Source organism: Anabrus simplex, chromosome 7, assembly GCF_040414725.1.
Source record: "Anabrus simplex isolate iqAnaSimp1 chromosome 7, ASM4041472v1, whole genome shotgun sequence".
Lineage (NCBI taxonomy): Eukaryota > Metazoa > Arthropoda > Insecta > Orthoptera > Tettigoniidae > Anabrus > Anabrus simplex.
Window position 1 is genome coordinate 293,462,705 of NC_090271.1, and position 17,904 is coordinate 293,480,608.

Here is a 17,904-nt window from a genome sequence, read left to right on the forward strand (position 1 = left end):
GGGTCTCCCATTCACATTAAACCGTTCAGAAAGTTTGTGTGCAAGAAGAATGAGATCCACGGTGTCGAAGGCTTTTGCGATGTCGGTATAGCATACATCAAGTTGAGAGCCCGCGTGGATGGCAGACGTGGGATGATGGAGGAGGATAGCCAAGTTAGTTACGCGGGAGCTTCCAGGAAGGAAACCGTGCTGCTAAGGGGATATATGCGGAATTGTAAACGCAAGCAAATGCTTGTGGATGATCCTTTCACAAATTATTGATAAAGCAGGTAATATTGAGACCGGGCGATAATTTGCGATATCCGACCTATGTCCGCCTTTAAGAATGGGTGTGATATAAGCAAGTTTCCAGGAGCTTGGAATGTAGCCGACTGAGAAGCACCGATTAAATATCACGCTAATATGGTATGAAAGAGTTACTGCTGTATTCTTAAGGAAGATAGGACTGAGACTATCAGGACCAGTGGGTTTATTTTCTGACAAACATGAAAGTAGGGACTACGCTTCAGATTCAGTGGTAGAAATATTACTGAGGCTATGGGAAGTAACAGGTTTGATTTTAGAAAAATCAGTATACTGCACAGGTTTAACAAAATTAGAGGTAAAATATTCATTGAATAATTCAGGTCTTTCTGCTCCACTGGCTGCAGAATGGTCCCAGGTTACTACTTCCGGTATACGTTTGTTGTCTCTTCTGCTATTTATAAGTGACCAGAACCTTTTACTGTTGTGTCTTACTTCAAGGCAGGCTCCATTAATATATTCTGAGTAATCCCGCCTTACTAAATACTTGTGGTGTTCGCGAAGGTCAGAGAATATTTTATAATTTCTCTTGGAGGGCGCATTCTTCCATTGTCTCCAGGCTACCAATTTTTTTTTAGTTCAGCACTTTTAGTAATACTCTTCTTCCATGGGGGGGGAATTTTCTGGACATCGAATGAGTAGGAATGAGGTCCCGGATCACAGCAAGCGTCCCATCATAAAACCAGTCCACCGCATCTTGAACTTCACCCACATGCCATGGTGAAAGAGACAGGGTACGATTAACAGTCTGCCGGTCAACTTTACGCCACACAGGCACAGAACTCCTAAGGACAGGTCAATGACATCTCGGAGCACGGGGAGGGGTGAGAATGAAAGTTGTCTCGACGGACTTGTGGTTGGAGTTTAAAATATTTTGTTCCTCAGAAACAGATGAGGGCTCGTTCTAAGAAAGCAGGTAGTCAAGAAGACTATTTCTGCAGGTGTTTTCCAAGACATGCTGTTTGAAGTTCAGTGCAGTAATATAATGGTTCAGATACCATTTGTCAAGGCTGTTAGAAGGTTGACCTAATGAAGGGAAAATCCAGGAGACTGACAGATTAAAATCTCCTAGTATGACAATGTTATCTTTGGAATGAACGGCTTTAAGCACAGAGGAAAAAAAAGCTTCAGAATAGTTGAGATAAAAATGAGGTGGTCTATAGAAACATGCAAATAGATATTTGTTATAAAATGTAACTTCAACCCAAACAGCTTCAGAGTCATTCACCAGGTCGGAGCGTAGAGTCGCGTGCCATTTAGATTTGACAGCGATTAAAACACCCCCTCCCCGGGATCCAGTCCTACAATCGGCCCTGAATAAGGAAAACTCTTTAGAGAGTTAGATTTCAGAGTCTAACACACAATTAATCAACCAAGTTTCACTTAAGGCGGTAACGTCGAAAGCAGCTAATTCTTGAACATGAAGTTCACAGTCTGTAATCTTATTTTTTATGGACCTGATATTTTGACAGTGCACAGAGAACTCATTATTCGGTTAATTTGCACATCACCACACAGGAGTAACAGCGTTAGTAAGAAACTTAACAGGGAACGGAGTGCATGATAGCGTAATTTCAACTAATCGTGGGTCGATGTTGGGACCGTAAGAAAACAAGACATACTAGCTGTCGGTATGGAAGGAAAATAAAACTTACTATCCTAAGTTAACCAGTCCCCTACCTGTGAGAGGGCGAGGGAAGTTTCCACATTCCATTGTGTACCTGCAGGCAGATCACTCGTGGCAGTTGAAGAAGCCGGCCCTGTAGTGTGCGTAAGCTTGTCACCAGCCCGACCACATGGCGCACAAACACAATCTCATTGATTTCACCATTATATCGTCACATAATGCAAACTCACTACACTCCACATCACCACTAAATTCTTTGGAAGGAATTCCAACACAATTCAAGACAGCAAATCCTTGATTAATCACACATATTACTAAAGTAGCACAGACGATACTCACACCGAGACATTCACTCACCACGATTATAATAATAATAATAATAATAATAATTCACTGAATTGTGAGACACTTCTAAACATTCTCAGGGAATTTAAGGTAAACAATAAGTCACTTGCACTAATATAACAGACTGACACATGCTCCCAAAGTAAAGTTCTCGGGGAAGCTGTTGGAACCATTTGGGATAAGAACAGGCCTGAGGCAGGAGGATGGTCTCTCCCGACACCTGTTCAGTTGTGTTTTGGAGAAGCTAATCAGAGAATGGAAGAAAAAGTTGTTCAAGAGTGATCTTAAAAATGGAATGAGAATATGATGCAAAAACACTGGCATCACTTTGGACTGTTTGGCTTTCACTGATGATGTGCTCCAAGCAGCCAATATTCAGACAACAGTGAAACAGGTGGAAATTCTTCAAGAAATAGCTTCTAAAACAGGCTTATGGATCTCCCTTGAAAATACCCAAGTATATAGATATGGAAAAGAGAGACTCCTCTCACAGCACTAAGGCGGCTTATGGGATTTTCCGGAGGAGCACGATATTTAAACACCTTGGCAAGATCATTACTCCGTAAGACAGTGAAGAGGAAGCACTGGGGAAAAGAGCAAGGAAGTTGGAGTTGACATTTAAAATGGGCCAGGATACTTAAAAATACGAATTTGTTTCCTCATTGTCATCACTTCTTCGCTCCAGCAAGCCAGGTGCAATTGTGTATGAGCCTCCTCGAGTTTGTCCTCTCCATCCACAGATGTTCATCTATGCGGCACCAGTTTATATCTCTAATTTCATGGTCCTTGAAAATCTCTTCAAGGTCTTCCTCTTGGCCTCCATTTCCTACCAGGTTAAACTGAGACACGACTGCATAGTAGCAGACTGGCATGCCTTTACGCTCCAGAAACACTAGCAAAAATGGAAGATATGTCGATTGAGTTAAAGGGAAGGAAGTTCCTCAGAATGATTTTGGGTCCTAAGAAAGTGTTCGAGGGTTTTGCCTCCAATCTGAGATCAATATGATCACCTGAAGAGGATTAACCTTTAGAAGAGTGCGCACAACATGTGCCATGCAATGATGCCGGCCACATTCGAGTATGTATTTGACCGGTAAGCAACCTCTGTGGAGTAAGAAACTTTAAAAACAATACAATACAACTTTGAGACACATGAAAAGGCATTTTGGATTGAGAAAACACTGTCATTTCAAAACATTTTTAATATATCACCTTCACTAATATCATCACTTGTGTCCAGAAACTCCATAGCATCACTTGTAATTTACAAAAGAGGAAACATTCACAGTTATATTTACGAGAACCCAAAATATTTATAGCTGCAAAGAGCACGAACATCTGTCCACATCGGTGGCAATCGTAACACTGCTGTAACCTGTAGGCTAACGGCGCACCAAACTTTAACACTCTGTGGAGTATACGCATTTCCGTCAGGGACACCCTCATACAGAAAACAAAAAAAGTGTAAGCCTAAGAACGAGAGGCAAGTAGCTTGTGTAACCGCAATTCACAGTTGGCTGTATCAATGTAAATAAAATAATAATAATTAGTGGACCCCCAAAAGAGCTTGCAAGACCCCTCTTTGGGATTCACACCTGCAAATGTAGAAAGAAACTAACACACTCTCAGCACTAAATACATTTACTACGTAAGGTTGAAATCATGGTCTTGTTATACAAAATAGTGTGATGATCTTCTATGTAGTTCCATGTGAAAAGTAATTGTTCATTTGTTGGTGTTTTCCAGGAATATTCTGGGTCAAATGTGAAGCTGGCACATACGTGCGGACAATGTGTGTTCACTTGGGTCTTTTACTTGGAGTTGGTGGACAGATGCTGGAACTGAGGCGAAATAGATCAGGTATTGTAACTCTGAGATTGAATTAAGGGTGACTTATTCTTTGGACTTTTGTATTGAACTGAAATTCATGACATGGCTTCTCTTGTTTTATCCTATTGCATAGTTTCCGTTATCCAGACTCTCAGAACTACATACTAGGCCACTCAGCTGCCAGTGGTTTACAAACTAGGACATGACTACAGTAACCCACACCATAAACCGTCTTTCTTTACACCAAATTTTACCTTTACCTTTTGTCGGTCCCTAACTAATGAGTCATGCTTCTGAAAGTGCTTTTATGAATCCTGATTATGGAGAAAAACATCAGTTAAAACTCAGTCTACTTTTAGATACAGTATCTATCTAAGTTTTAGTTCAAAAATATCTCGACCAATTGTAACTGTTGTTATATATGATGTCTTTTTACATTAGCTGAAATATATTAAGTATGAGAATCAAAATGTGAAGACAATGAAGCTGCATTGCACCAGCGATAGCGATAGAATTTTCTCGTCTCTTTCAATGTTAACATGTTTTACAATACTGTCCTTTACCTACGCATCTCAGCAATTACAAAATTTACAGAACACTGTCGGTGAATCTGTGTCACGTAAACCTTCTGAATGTCACCGAGCCCTCTCTCAGGCATTTATAGCCGTGCGCCTCATAACCTTAATGATTAATTCAGATTTATTCTCTTCCCTATGGGAATCAACATCTATATCATCTGATGGCCAGGCAGGCATCAATTTTTGATAATGGGACAAAGTGTCTCATAGTGCATTGGCACTGCCGGTGGCTACAATTAGCCTACGCAGTGGCCTCCACGGTATGCACTAGCCAGCGTCTTGGTAGGTGTGCTAGGTACCAACTGATGAGCCCAGCCTAGCACACGAGGGCGAAGCGCTGGCAACCAGGAATGAGTTAGCTGGAAAATTTATAATGTCCAATAACGGACCATTTATATTGGTATTATAAATTTACTCATTTGGAACAAATATTTCAGATTCCCTATGGGAATCAACATCTATATCATCTGATGGCCAGGCAGGCATCAATTTTTGATAATGGGACAAAGTGTCTCATAGTGCATTGGCACTGCCGGTGGCTACTATTAGCCTACGCAGTGGCCTCCACGGTATGCACTAGCCAGCGTCTTGGTAGGTGTGCTAGGTACCAACTGATGAGCCCAGCCTAGCACACGAGGGCGAAGCGCTGGCAACCAGGAATGAGTTAGCTGGAAAATTTATAATGTCCAATAACGGACCATTTATATTGGTATTATAAATTTACTCATTCGGAACAAATATTTCAGATTCCCTATGGGAATCAACATCTATATCAATGCATGGTATTGAAGAAACCTGGCGAACGTACACCAAAAATGTCCCAAGACCTCATCCTATGTGAGCGAAGTTAAGGCTACTGTGCTTTGGGTCCATAATAGCGTTATACTGGTTGACTACCTGCCTTACGCACTACGATCACAGCTGAAAGGTACTGCACTGTCCTTACGAAGCTCAGAGCTGCAATCAAGCAAAAATGTCCTGGTCTTCTGTCTCGGAAAAGGTTGCTCTTTCATGACAATGCGTGCCCCCATTTAGCTCAGAGGACCCAGGATTTGCTGCAGATATTCCAATGGGACCTTTTTCCCCATCCACCTTATTTTACGGATCTTGCCCCATGTGATTTACATCTCTTTCCACACCTCAAGTTGCACCTTGGAGGCAAGCGGTTTGTGACTGATGAAGAGGTGGAAGTGGAAGTGAACTGCTGGCTACGGAGGCAGGACCCGACCTGGTATAACCAAAGTACCAAAATACTGCTGCCAAGATACCAAAAGGGGTTGGTCAGAAATGGTGTCTCTTTGGAGACGTATATGAGTTACAGAATGAAAATAAAATATTTCACAAGTGTAAATAACCCGCTTGGTTGTTTTGTAAAATACGGAAACTTATTTATCGCATTGCCCTTGTACATACTGGCAGACATTACGGAAAAGTAAAAAAGTGCATTTCGTTGTTACTGTGGACACAACCGATACACAAATGCAATTTAAATTCTGAGCAATGTAGGCCTACAGACAAACCTCTTATTTTATTTATATAGATAGAATGTCCCAAAGGGGGAAGACGTTTGTTACACAATAATGCTTAATGATCTAAATTTATTACTGTTGTTATTATTTTAATTATCATTATTATTATTAGTCATATTAATAACCGAGCAGAACATGAAGGGTGTTCTCGGATGAGGAATAAGCAAAAGCCAGAGAATGAAGGAGTATTGGTGTAAAAAAAAAAAAAAAAAAAAAAAGTACATCAACAGTCAAGGAAGTGTTGTAATCGTAACCCGTAGGAGGTTGAAATGATTCTAAATAAATATTTAGTATCATTATTGAAGTTATCCTTAACAAGACACCAATTCGGCATTACCTAAAGTAGGCTGGGAAAAGTCTGGCACAGAATGGATGCTGACTCGTGATGCTTGTTGAACACTTATTGTTACTCCGTTACTAAGCTTTGTGGTTTTCTTTATTTCTTAAAACTAAAAAATTATGGTCATGCTAGCATCATTACCATAATCATATTATCAGATGTAAGCATTTCTCAGAATACTGAATACAAATAGAACACCACCTCTGGTCAGCATGTGTGTGAGGGATGGAGGGCTGGCAACCTCACAGGCAGGGCGAGTAAGACGGACACTGTCATCTCCCCCCTCTCTCTGCGCAGCCGATGGCCTGTTCTAGTGGTAACTAGTAACTAGATTGGCATTTCTTGATTTCTGTCTAGTGAACATTACCTCTTTCACTCTTTTGGAAATTTAATCTATCATGCTTGTTTCCAAATTCTTTGATTTCTTTACACTGGGCGAGTTGGCCATTCAGTTAGGGTCGCCCAGCTGTAAGATTGTGTCTGGGAGAGAGTGGGCTCAAACCCCACTGTCGGTAGCCCTGAAGATGGTGTTCCGTGGTTTCCCATTTTCACACCATACAAATGCTGGGGTTGTACCTTAATTAAGACCACGGCTGCTTCCTTCCCACTCCTAGCCCTTTCTTATCCCATTGTTGGCATGAAACCTGTGTGTGTCACTGCGACGTAAAGCAAGTTGTAATTTCATTACAATGTTCATTAATCCGCACTTCTTTTGCATCTTTTATCTGTCTTCTAATGTGACCCAAAAAGGCTTCCGATTGAGAAAGCTAAATAAAATTCAGGAAACTCAATTGTCAAAAATTACCATTGTTTCGCCCCCGCGCATCATGGCCTCATCAGTTGGATATTGCACCTTCCCAAGACATTGGCCAGCTAGCATGCCGGTAGCAACATTACTGAAAGTGATCATGTGATAAGCACAATGCAGTGCCGACTTACTAGGGAAGAATCGCATCTCCACTTGCTATATATGCCCTCACGGCCTAGCATGACCAAAAATGTGGCTTCCGATATGGCTAAATAATATTCACGAAACTCATTCTTCGAAAATTCGCCCAAATGCGGCATGGGTTCATCAGTTGGATACCGCATGTTCCCAAGACAATGGCCAGCTAGCTAGCAGTAGCAACACCACTACAAGCTATCCTGTGATAAGCACAATAAACATTTTACAAAATTATACGTCACAACTTGAGAAATTAATCTCTACAAAATTTAAGATATAAATATGATTCAGAAACGACGACCCGAAAGAACGAGAATAAGACTACTTAATTATATGTTATTTCAATTCACCTTATTGTAAGTTGCACTGAACTACGTGTCATTTTCAAGTTCTGAAAAGTGAAGGATCTGCGATGATCAGCCAACAAGTTTTTATACCTCGAAAAGCTGCATTGTACATCAGCTGATGTTATTGGAGCCTACTTGACATGTGAAAGATTGTTGGCTGTTAAATCTTCCTCAATCTCTCAGACTCTAGACTCGCAGTAGCTGTTCTGTTATGACTGAGCGTGTAGTTACTCTGATGATAATGGCAGAGAAAACGAGATCAAGTAAACGCAATTGTTGTGTTGTCGGATGTTCCAATACTTACGCAAATACGGCACGTGAAGTACTATTTCATTGTTTTCCAAAACGAGCGATAGACATGGACCGAAGGAGGCGATCGAAACTAGCATTTACATGTAATTAATCTCATAATAGAACCGTATTGAAGATAATATATTAAAATTGTAAAATCCTTTTATTTACAACCACCTACTCAATACAATACAATACACTTAATGAATTATAAAAAAATCATGAGGTGTCATAAATAATGGGACATGTTTCGTTCGGCATAACGAACATCATCATCTGTTAATGTACAAAGACTAGGTCAGGGCCCTGAGCTTAAAATGATCAAAATTGTGTCCTCATATGTAGAGAATAACAATGTCTTAATAAAAGGTAATAATATAACATTAGACTTAGATTGTAACAATATGTACAGATTAACAGCAGGAATTTGTCATGGAATACATTAGCTGGCCATACACGGAAAGGAATTGTGACAGACAAGGCCTTTTGTGACGCGTTCCGACAGGCTGGGACTGCTCGTTAGTGAGCGAGATCAGTTTGAGGCGTTATCTGCTACAGGCGAGACCTGTTGTCAGCGCCTCAATGGAAAGACCTCGCCCCACAGATCAAGCCTCTTGTAAGGAGAGCATGGTGTGGACAAAGGCACTGCTAGGGACATTTATTGAAATGTACAAAGAGCGGCCGTGTCTTTAACAATTAAAACATGAGGTGTCGCAATCAAGCGTTCTTCAGTATCCACCTTCAGCTTAGAAGCCACAATATCCACAGTAAATACGCTTTCAACTAGACTGTTCTCTAGTAAGAGCTACGCTAAACAAGACTTTTTTTACTAGTTGGCTTTATGTCGCACCAACACAGATAGGTCTTATAGCGACGATGGGATAGGGAAGGGCTAGGAGTTGGAAGGAAGCTGCCGTGGCCTTAATTAAGGCATAGCCCATAGCATTTGCCTGGTGTGAAAATGGGAAACCACGGAAAACCATCTTCAGGGCTGCCGACAGTGGGATTCGAACCCACTGTCTCCCAGATGCAAGCTCACAGCTGCACGCCCCTAACCCCATGGCCAACTCGCCCCGTAAACAAGTCCATTATGTATGTCTTGTGTATGTTTGGTATTCAGTCCGAAGGCTTGTTTGATCCTCCACACTTATGCCAACAGCTGTCATAGATAGCCTAGGCATCACTGAAGAAGCGTACTAGGGGAAATGAGGAGTGAAATAGCTTCCCGTTGCTTTCTACACCGAGCTAGAAGTTGCTCGCATATCAGACTGCCAAGCCCACTGAAATGTACGCACCAGCTGACCCTATGAGTGATATTTTCCTACCATTCATAACAGGGACTACCAAGCTCGATAGTTCAATCGCTTAAGTGCGGCCAGTATCCAGTATTCGGGAGATAGTAGGTTCGAACCCCACTGTCGGCAGCCCTGAAAATGGTTTTCCGTGGTTTCCCATTTTCACACCAGGCAAATGCTGGGGCTGTACCTTAATTAAGGCCACGGCCGCTTCCTTCCCACTCCTAACCCTTTCCTGTCCCATCGTCGCCAAAAGACCTATATGTGTCGGTGCGACGTAAAGCAACTAGCATAACAGGGACTGGCTGCATAAGGAATGGTATTACTAGCATCGCTCGTACCTCAGTCACTTTCATATTGTCAAAGCCAAGGATAAGACTGGGAAGGATCAAACATTCAACATAATAATGAAAAAAATCCATTCATGCTTACCTTTTTTTTTTTTTTTTTTTTTTTACTTGCTTAACGTCGCACAGGCACAGATAGGTCTTATGCGACGATAGGATAGGAAAGGCGTAGGAGTTCGAAGGAAGTGGCCGTGGCCTTAATTAAGGTACAGCCCCAGCATTTGCCTGGTGTGAAAATGGTAAACCATATTCAGGGCTGCCGACAGTGGGTTTCGAACCCGCTATCTCCTGGACGCAAGCTCACAGCCGCATGCCACTGACCGCACAGCCAACTCGCCCGGTACATGCTTACCTAACAGCCTATCATAATCGCTGTGGTCCATTCGCAAATAATTCTTGTAATCGTCCGGTTCATTTTCTCTCAGGTGTTGTATCAGACTCGTGTGACTAAAGCTGTCTCGTTCTCCTATCCATGATTTCATCCACTTCGATCGATTTTTTTTGTTTGCATGATTTAACATATAGCAAAATGCACATTCCAACAACTGCAACAACAATATTTTTTTCCTCTGGACACTGTCTGCTTTGATGTCCATCGCACAGTTCTAAGTACTGCAGACCCGACCGGCAAGGATTTCAAACTAGTTTGAAAGGCCAGCGGATGAGGCTTGGCCTGCCGAGAACAAAGGGATCATTCCATTAACGAGCGGGTCTGGAATTTTGGCAGATTATGTTGCACAACACGAGAGGCTTGGTGTCACAGTTGATGGCGAGCAGCGGGCCGGGTCTCTGAAGGTCACGCCTGGCAGGTGGTCTGTCGGATCTGGCCCCAAAGGCAAGGCCTGCGAAAAAATCTGTCCATGTATGGCCAGCTATTGAACGATGGCAGTCTGTGAAGTTAAAAACAATCATGGGTTGTTAAAGTAAAGAATAGATATTGTGGACGTTGAAATATACGTCAATGCGTGAAGCGTGCATTAATTATTGAGGATAGAGTTCCTTTAGTTATGCAAAAACAAGAGTTGAAATAGAGTTCATTGAATGGTAAGAGTCCAAATTGAACCAGTCAACTACGAAACTAAGATTGATATGACGTGATCTCCACTAGTTGCGAATTCTGTAGGAGAGATGATCTCGGTGCCAGAAGGAAGTACAAGTTAACTAGTCCATATTCATGTGCTAGCAGTAAAATAAATTCGTATGTAACATAGAACAGCAATAATGGACTCGTTAAAGAGTTACGACGATCTTGAATATAAGGAGAGTTCTAGCAATTCTTAGATAAATAGAGCAGATTATGGCACAAATTGGAGTTTGGAATCTGAAATGAAAATAAAAAGGGGGGAAATGAAGTTATGTTATAACGGAAAACGAAGAAGGATAAGTGCCCCTCTCCACTGGATTAAATCATTTTCCTACAACAGTGAACTTATCTAATACTGACTTTTCAGATAATGAACTATCCCTTCTTGATAAAGGGCTGAAATTTAATTGGCCTAACCCGAAAAAACAGACGATCTGATTACTACAGTTGCGGAAATTGAATCTAACCTTCATAAACTACCCGTAGAAGTGCATAATGACATTAAATATGAGATAACGAAGCAGCTCCCTTTTCTGGCGAAAGAACTGAAAACTACCTCGAATCTGACTCGTAGCAAACAAATACATGATGTAAGAAATAAAATTAATAATAATAATATCATCGTCACTAAAGCTGATAAAGGTCCCATCACGGTATTACTACATAAAGATGATTACGTTAAGAAAACCGAAGATTTCTTTGCTAATAGCAGTTATACTATTATTAATAAAGATCCCACCCCCAAAATCCAACGAAGTTTGAAGAACCTATTGAAGAATCTACCATTCTTATTACAAGAACACGAATATCAGAAACTTATAATAATGAACCCAAAACTCCCAACTGCAAAAGCTTTGCCAAAAATCCATTAAAAAAGATGTACCTATACGCCCTATTATTAACTGCATGAACAGCTCTTCTTACAAAGTTTCAAAATTTTTGCATAATTTTCTCAGTAAACACTTTAAGTTCAATAATACAGCTTATATAAGAAATTCTGTTGAGTTTTGTGAAAAATTATTGAAATTCAATCTTGAGCATAATCACATGATGGTATCCTATGATATTACCAATATGTATTCCAATATTCCGGTAAGCAAAACTGTTAAGATTATCAAAACAAACCTTTTAAAACACAGTAACCTTAGCAAATGCGAAATAGATAATTTCATCAGTTTGTTAGAATTTGTACTTAATAATAACTATTTCACCTTCAATAATAGAATATATCATCAAAAGGGCCTGGCAATGAGTGATCCGTTCTTGGGCATTCTAGCTAATATCTTTATGGATAATTTGGAAAATAATAAAATAATCAATAATATCTAAGGTCTTCAATTATGGTTAAGGTATGTTGATGATACTTTTGCCACTATAGATACACAGAAAAATGATAGTGACAGTGTGCTAACATCCCTTAATGAGCTTGACAATGTCAAATTCACTAAGGAAGACGAGGTCAATGGTTCTCTAGACTTCTTGGATTTAAACGTTTCAAGAGAGAATAATAAGTTCATTTTTCAAATATATAGAAAGGCTTCTTGTGCCCCCATCACAATAAGAAACGATTCCTTACATCCGCAATCTCATAAACAGGCTGCATTTTTTAGTCTTGTCTATAGAGCATTAAAAATCCCGCTCACAACTGAAAATCGCAAAAAAGAACTAAACTATATCAAGGATTTGGCCAGAATTAATGGCTATAATCCCTTGATAATTAATAAAATCATCAACAAGATAAAATTAAAAACCGCAACCAAGTTGATTCCGGACAACCCTAAAAAAACGAAATATGCTGCCTTTACCTACACGAACCCAGGCTTATTTCAAGTTACTAACCCTCTAAAGAAATACGATATCAATATCACTTATAGAACCCGATATACGAACCGTAATATATTCTTCAATTCAAATATAATTAACATTAATCACAATAAATTCTCGAACTCTGGTATCTATAGGTTTAAATGCACCCATTGTGGGTTTTCTTATATCGGACAGACTGGACATAGCTTTTTGACCAGATACCTTGAACACTACAATGCTTCAACACATAAAAAGTATTCCGCCATGAGCACCCATATGGAAGAAACTGGTCACAGTTTTACGTCAATTGAAAAAGACCTTTTTTCTTAAAATACGTCAATAAAAGTAAACTTATGACAGAGTTTGAGAACATTTACATATTCTTAGACCAGCATTTTAACGGAAATCAAAATTTAAATGATACTTCAGAAATTAAAAGTCCAATAATCGAAAAAATTCCAGAACTACTCTCTCTTTTCAATATAAATAATAACGTTATGAGAATTTTCAATTATACAACCACTAATAATATTTCCTCTGTAACAACAGCTACTACTCTACCATCCTTTCATGCGACACCCCCTCCACGAACATTCGACCCTCCCAACGAATCGGTCGCCCCTCCTCCTCACATGACTCACTCCCCGCCTCTACGTATACATACATACAACACTAGAAGCAGTAATAAAGCTACTCCCCAGTTTGCTTCACGCAGCCAACGCTAGCGGACACCTCACACTAGTCCCAAAGTTAAGCCTCCTCACTCAATTTTTTTTTTTTTTTTCTTTTCCTTTTCTCCTTTGTTTTCCATTACAAGTTCATTTCCCCCCTTTTTATTTTCATTTCACATTCCAAACTCCAATTTGTGCCATAATCTGCTCTATTTATCTAAGAATTGCTAGAACTCTCCTTATATTCAAGATCGTCGTAACTCTTTAACGAGTCCATTATTGCTGTTCTATGTTACATACGATTTTAGTTTTACTGCTAGCGCGTGAATATGGACTAATTAACTTGTATTTCCTTCTGGCATCGAGATCATCTCTCCTACAGAATTCACAACTATTGGAGATCACGTCATATTAACCTTAGTTTCGTCGTTATGCGCCTTTTGACTGGTTCAATTTGGACTCTTACTATTCAATGAACTCTATTTCAACTCTTGTTTCTGCATAACTGAAGGAACTTATCCTCAATAATTAATCCACGCTTCACGCATTGACGTATATTTTAATGTCCACAATACTGTATCTATTTTTTACTTTAACAACCCATGCTTGATCAATAAAGGAAGTCTAATGAACAACCTGGAAAACATCCACATCGTTCTTGCTAAATTAGAAAACTGTGAACAGAATCTTAATGAAAACGAGCAAAAAAGCATCTTATATGAGCATATCAGTAAATACTTGGAATGAGTACACAAGAAACAGACAAGACGAACAAGAGATATAATCAAACACGACATCGCAGAAGCACAACCTAATCTCCCTCCTCCCTCACATGATATGTTAGATGACGACGGTACTCTATTCCCCTTCTCTCCAGAGTTTTGCACGAACTGTCAGAATGTGTCACATCGTTACTACACCAGATTGCGCTCTAAGACAGACCCTCTGGACGGCGCAGAATAAACATCTTTTCCAAATAAGAACGAGAGGCAAGACGTTCTGATCTGATGTCCACCATCTTATAACAAAGGAGTCACCAAATATCTTTTACCAAACAGTCAATACAGCAATTTTTTCTTTATAACCTAAGAGTATTACTTGTGCTTATTGTCCTACTGTTTTTTCATCTTAGTTTCTTCCTTATACAGCTGATGATGATCACTAAGTGGTTGAAACATGTCCTGTAAGTGTTAATATATATTCTATTTTGCCTAAGGCATAAAATAAAGTATCGATTAGGTGGTTCTTTATATTAACTTCTTGATTATACTCATCGATACGGTCATGAAATGGACAACTTGTAATATTACTCAAGAATATGTAGTGCACATTTCATCGAAAACAGAAGATCTGGACACCCACTAAGTCCAGCCTATGTTCCGACAATATTTCCGGATGAAGACAAGAAGAGGAATGTGTCGCCTGGGGCCCAGCTTACAGCGCTTTCACAGACTACTCAAGCGATTGAAAAAGGAAGAATCGGGCAGAAAATTTTCAAGTACAGTTTGCCCAAGTAACATAACCGAGGGATTGGGCCGATGACCTTCGATGTTAGGCCCCTTAAAACAACAAGCAGCAACATAACCAAGGATGCATCCGTGGGAACAGATGCACCTGATTTTCATTGTTCAGACTTAATGTTTTCTTGTTCATTAAATGAAAATGACGTAAATACACAAGCATGTATTCCACTTAATTTCCGTCTGGGAGGGTACATTACGAAACATGATAAAATATGTGGAACGGAAGACGATCATTCAGACATCAAGGGTCCAGGTTTCCAAGGCTACAGTTCCATAAGGAACAATACACAAATGTGTGATCTAACACGTGTGAATTTCAACGTCTTTGCCTTGCTGCTTGCGTTGTTACCAAACTGTAACGTTTCAAAATTATGTAAAGAAACCAGATTACTGATTTTCCTAGTGAAAATGAAAACCGGACTGTCCTATTCTGCTTTGAGAGTGCTGTTCATTGTTCACAGAACAACAATTTCACGTATTTTTACTACCGTGCTTATGCAACTGACACTGTGTACGAAATGTTTCATAGTCTGGCCTAGTAAGGAAAGTGTTCAAGAAACAATGCCTCCAGCATTTAAGAGAAATTACGGTAATTGTTGAGTCCTTATTGACTGCACGGAATTTAGGGTTGAACAGTCTCCCCAAGTAGATCAGAGAGTGTATTTCTATTCTCAATACAAGGGTTGTTACACTGCAAAAGTTTTAATTGCAATCACGCCTAGTGGTATGATCGCCTTTAAATCTAAATGTTACGGTGGAAGAGCTAGCGACTCCTTCATAACAACCGACAGTGGTTTATTAACTTTCCTTCAACCTGGCAATGAGGTCATGGCTGATAAAGGATTTCCTAGCATCAGAACAAACTTATCTGGCCGCGGTGTTGTAATCGTGACACCACCGTTCTTACATAATGGAATTTGAGTACTTACAATATTGTGAGTGTTAGAATTCACGTAGAAAGGTGTATTCAAAGAATAAAAATATACCATATATTACAGAAATTGCCAACAGAATCTTTTCCACACGTGGATGACATCGCGCATATGTGTTGCATCTTAACAAATTTGCAACCTCCAATAATTAAAGAATAGTTTAAGAATTGTTCTACCATCAGTTTGTTTGATATATCCTTTGTTTACATTCTGATCTGTTCAACATTCAACAAGCAAGAATTGACAAATACATTATTATTATTATTATTATTAGGAATACCGCTAATTTTTGGCAAGTAATTATTGAAATAGAACTTTGTCATTTTGGTGAGACATTCCTCGACATACTTATTGTCCTGATAAATAGGTATTGTCAATAGTTGTGCTTTAAAAAAAAAAAATTCTCGCACATTTCCTGACTCATCTACTATTGGTTTATCTTTACAGGACGATGGACACTTAACTTCTAACACTCTGTCGGCTACATTTCCTTTGAGAACTATGTCATCTGGAGATCCGCAAATCCAATGTTGTTTCTTGTAGATTATTAGCCCACATCGAATAACACGAACACCAAATGTACTTCCACCGCATTCTATTGCTTCACTTTCCATTTCACTTCCGTAAGAAAGTTTGTTCATAGCAGCTCCCGCAATTGGAGATTCAGTTACGAATGCGAGAGCTAAAGTACCAAAGTCATGTCGCCTAGTTTTGATCCAATGTGCTTTCGTGCTAGCAGATATTCTTATCATTCTTTCTTGAAACCATCGAGGGCTTCCTGATTGAGATAGAGTATCCAGGGAGATTTTAATTATATGATCTGTATTAACCTGCACTTTGGTAAAAAAAACATTTCGTCACTCACAGTGCGAAAGGTGTATTTGTCTGACAACCGCACTTCATTAGAGACTTGTAAATGTAATAGCTGTGTCACAATTTCCTCACATTCTTCTCTCTCCACATCATGCACTACCCTGTCTATCAATGAGGTGACTACGGCCCTGCACCATTGTTAGATTTCAGTAGTTGCTTCTCCTCGAAGCATTGTACGAAGACTGCAAGGTATCTGTTTTAAAATATCCTCAGGTAATTCGAAGGGGGGAAGAGATGTCTCCAAAGTCCTTTTACCGAACAGTTCTTCTACGCGTTTGACTTTTCTGTATATTTCTCTTGACACTGTTTTCGGACTCTGTTTTCCCCATTGTTGCGGACGGTCTGTTTTGGAGACAACACTTTCATTATTTGTATAATACACTACCGCAGCTACGTGTTTGCAAGTTCCTCTGGCGCCAGCAGGATAGGAACATTCGCTGGTAGAGACATTATGATTCTGGTCAACCTGAACACAAAATAAAAATGCATACAACTTAGCAAACATGCATTAAGTAATCCTTATTAAATAAACTTTATATCAGTGGTTCTTCTCCTCCTCCTCCTCTGATGCCCTGATGGAACTAATCAGTCAGTTGGAAATCATCCAGCAAATAGCATCTTCAATCCCCAATGTTTCAGCAGAACACTTGATTGCGTTAGAGGAGATAGAAACAATATTTGCAAGAGAGTCATTAAGGAAAAGGAAACAAAGGAAAATAAGTGAATTCTTCTATACACAAGGGTAGGATACTCTACTAATAAATGGAGTGAACGAAATATGTTTCATTAATTGTATTTTAATGTTCTTTTTCGTCAGAAGAGTACTGTACATACTGCACTTTTCGGTACAGTAGGTACATGCAAGCACAGAAATGGTGTCCCGACGTAAACAATCAACACTGCCCCACTCCAGTACTGAAAGGAGGTGAGGGAATGAAGGGGTAGCGTCGAAGGCCACTCCAGTACCGAAAAAGGGGAGAGGGAGTGAACGGGTAGTGCTGAAGGCACGGTGTGTGTATTGCTTTATATCCACCACTGTGCCCATTTCAATCACAACAGTCTTGTAGCTGGCTGTCTACCTGCAGCAATGCGTTAAGCGTGGAGGTGGGGATATACCATGCTTTGTTTATACCGGGACACCATTTCTGTGCTCGCATGTACAGTACTGTAGTAGTCACTATTTAACAAAACCTCATTATAACAATAACCCTGCTATAACAATATTAATTTTTAGGTT

At 39.8% G+C, this 17,904-nt stretch overlaps 1 protein-coding gene across 1 annotated transcript in view; it reads left to right on the top strand.

Moving 5' to 3' along the window:
- Window positions 1-17,904, top strand: part of Nop60B (dyskerin pseudouridine synthase 1 Nop60B) — a 172,073-nt gene that overhangs the window by 77,436 nt on the left and 76,733 nt on the right. Inside the window, exon 6 of the mRNA XM_067151745.2 lies at window positions 4,022-4,135. Within this exon, the coding sequence (XP_067007846.2) occupies window positions 4,022-4,135 (114 nt within the window). The remainder of the gene's footprint in view (window positions 1-4,021; window positions 4,136-17,904) is intronic.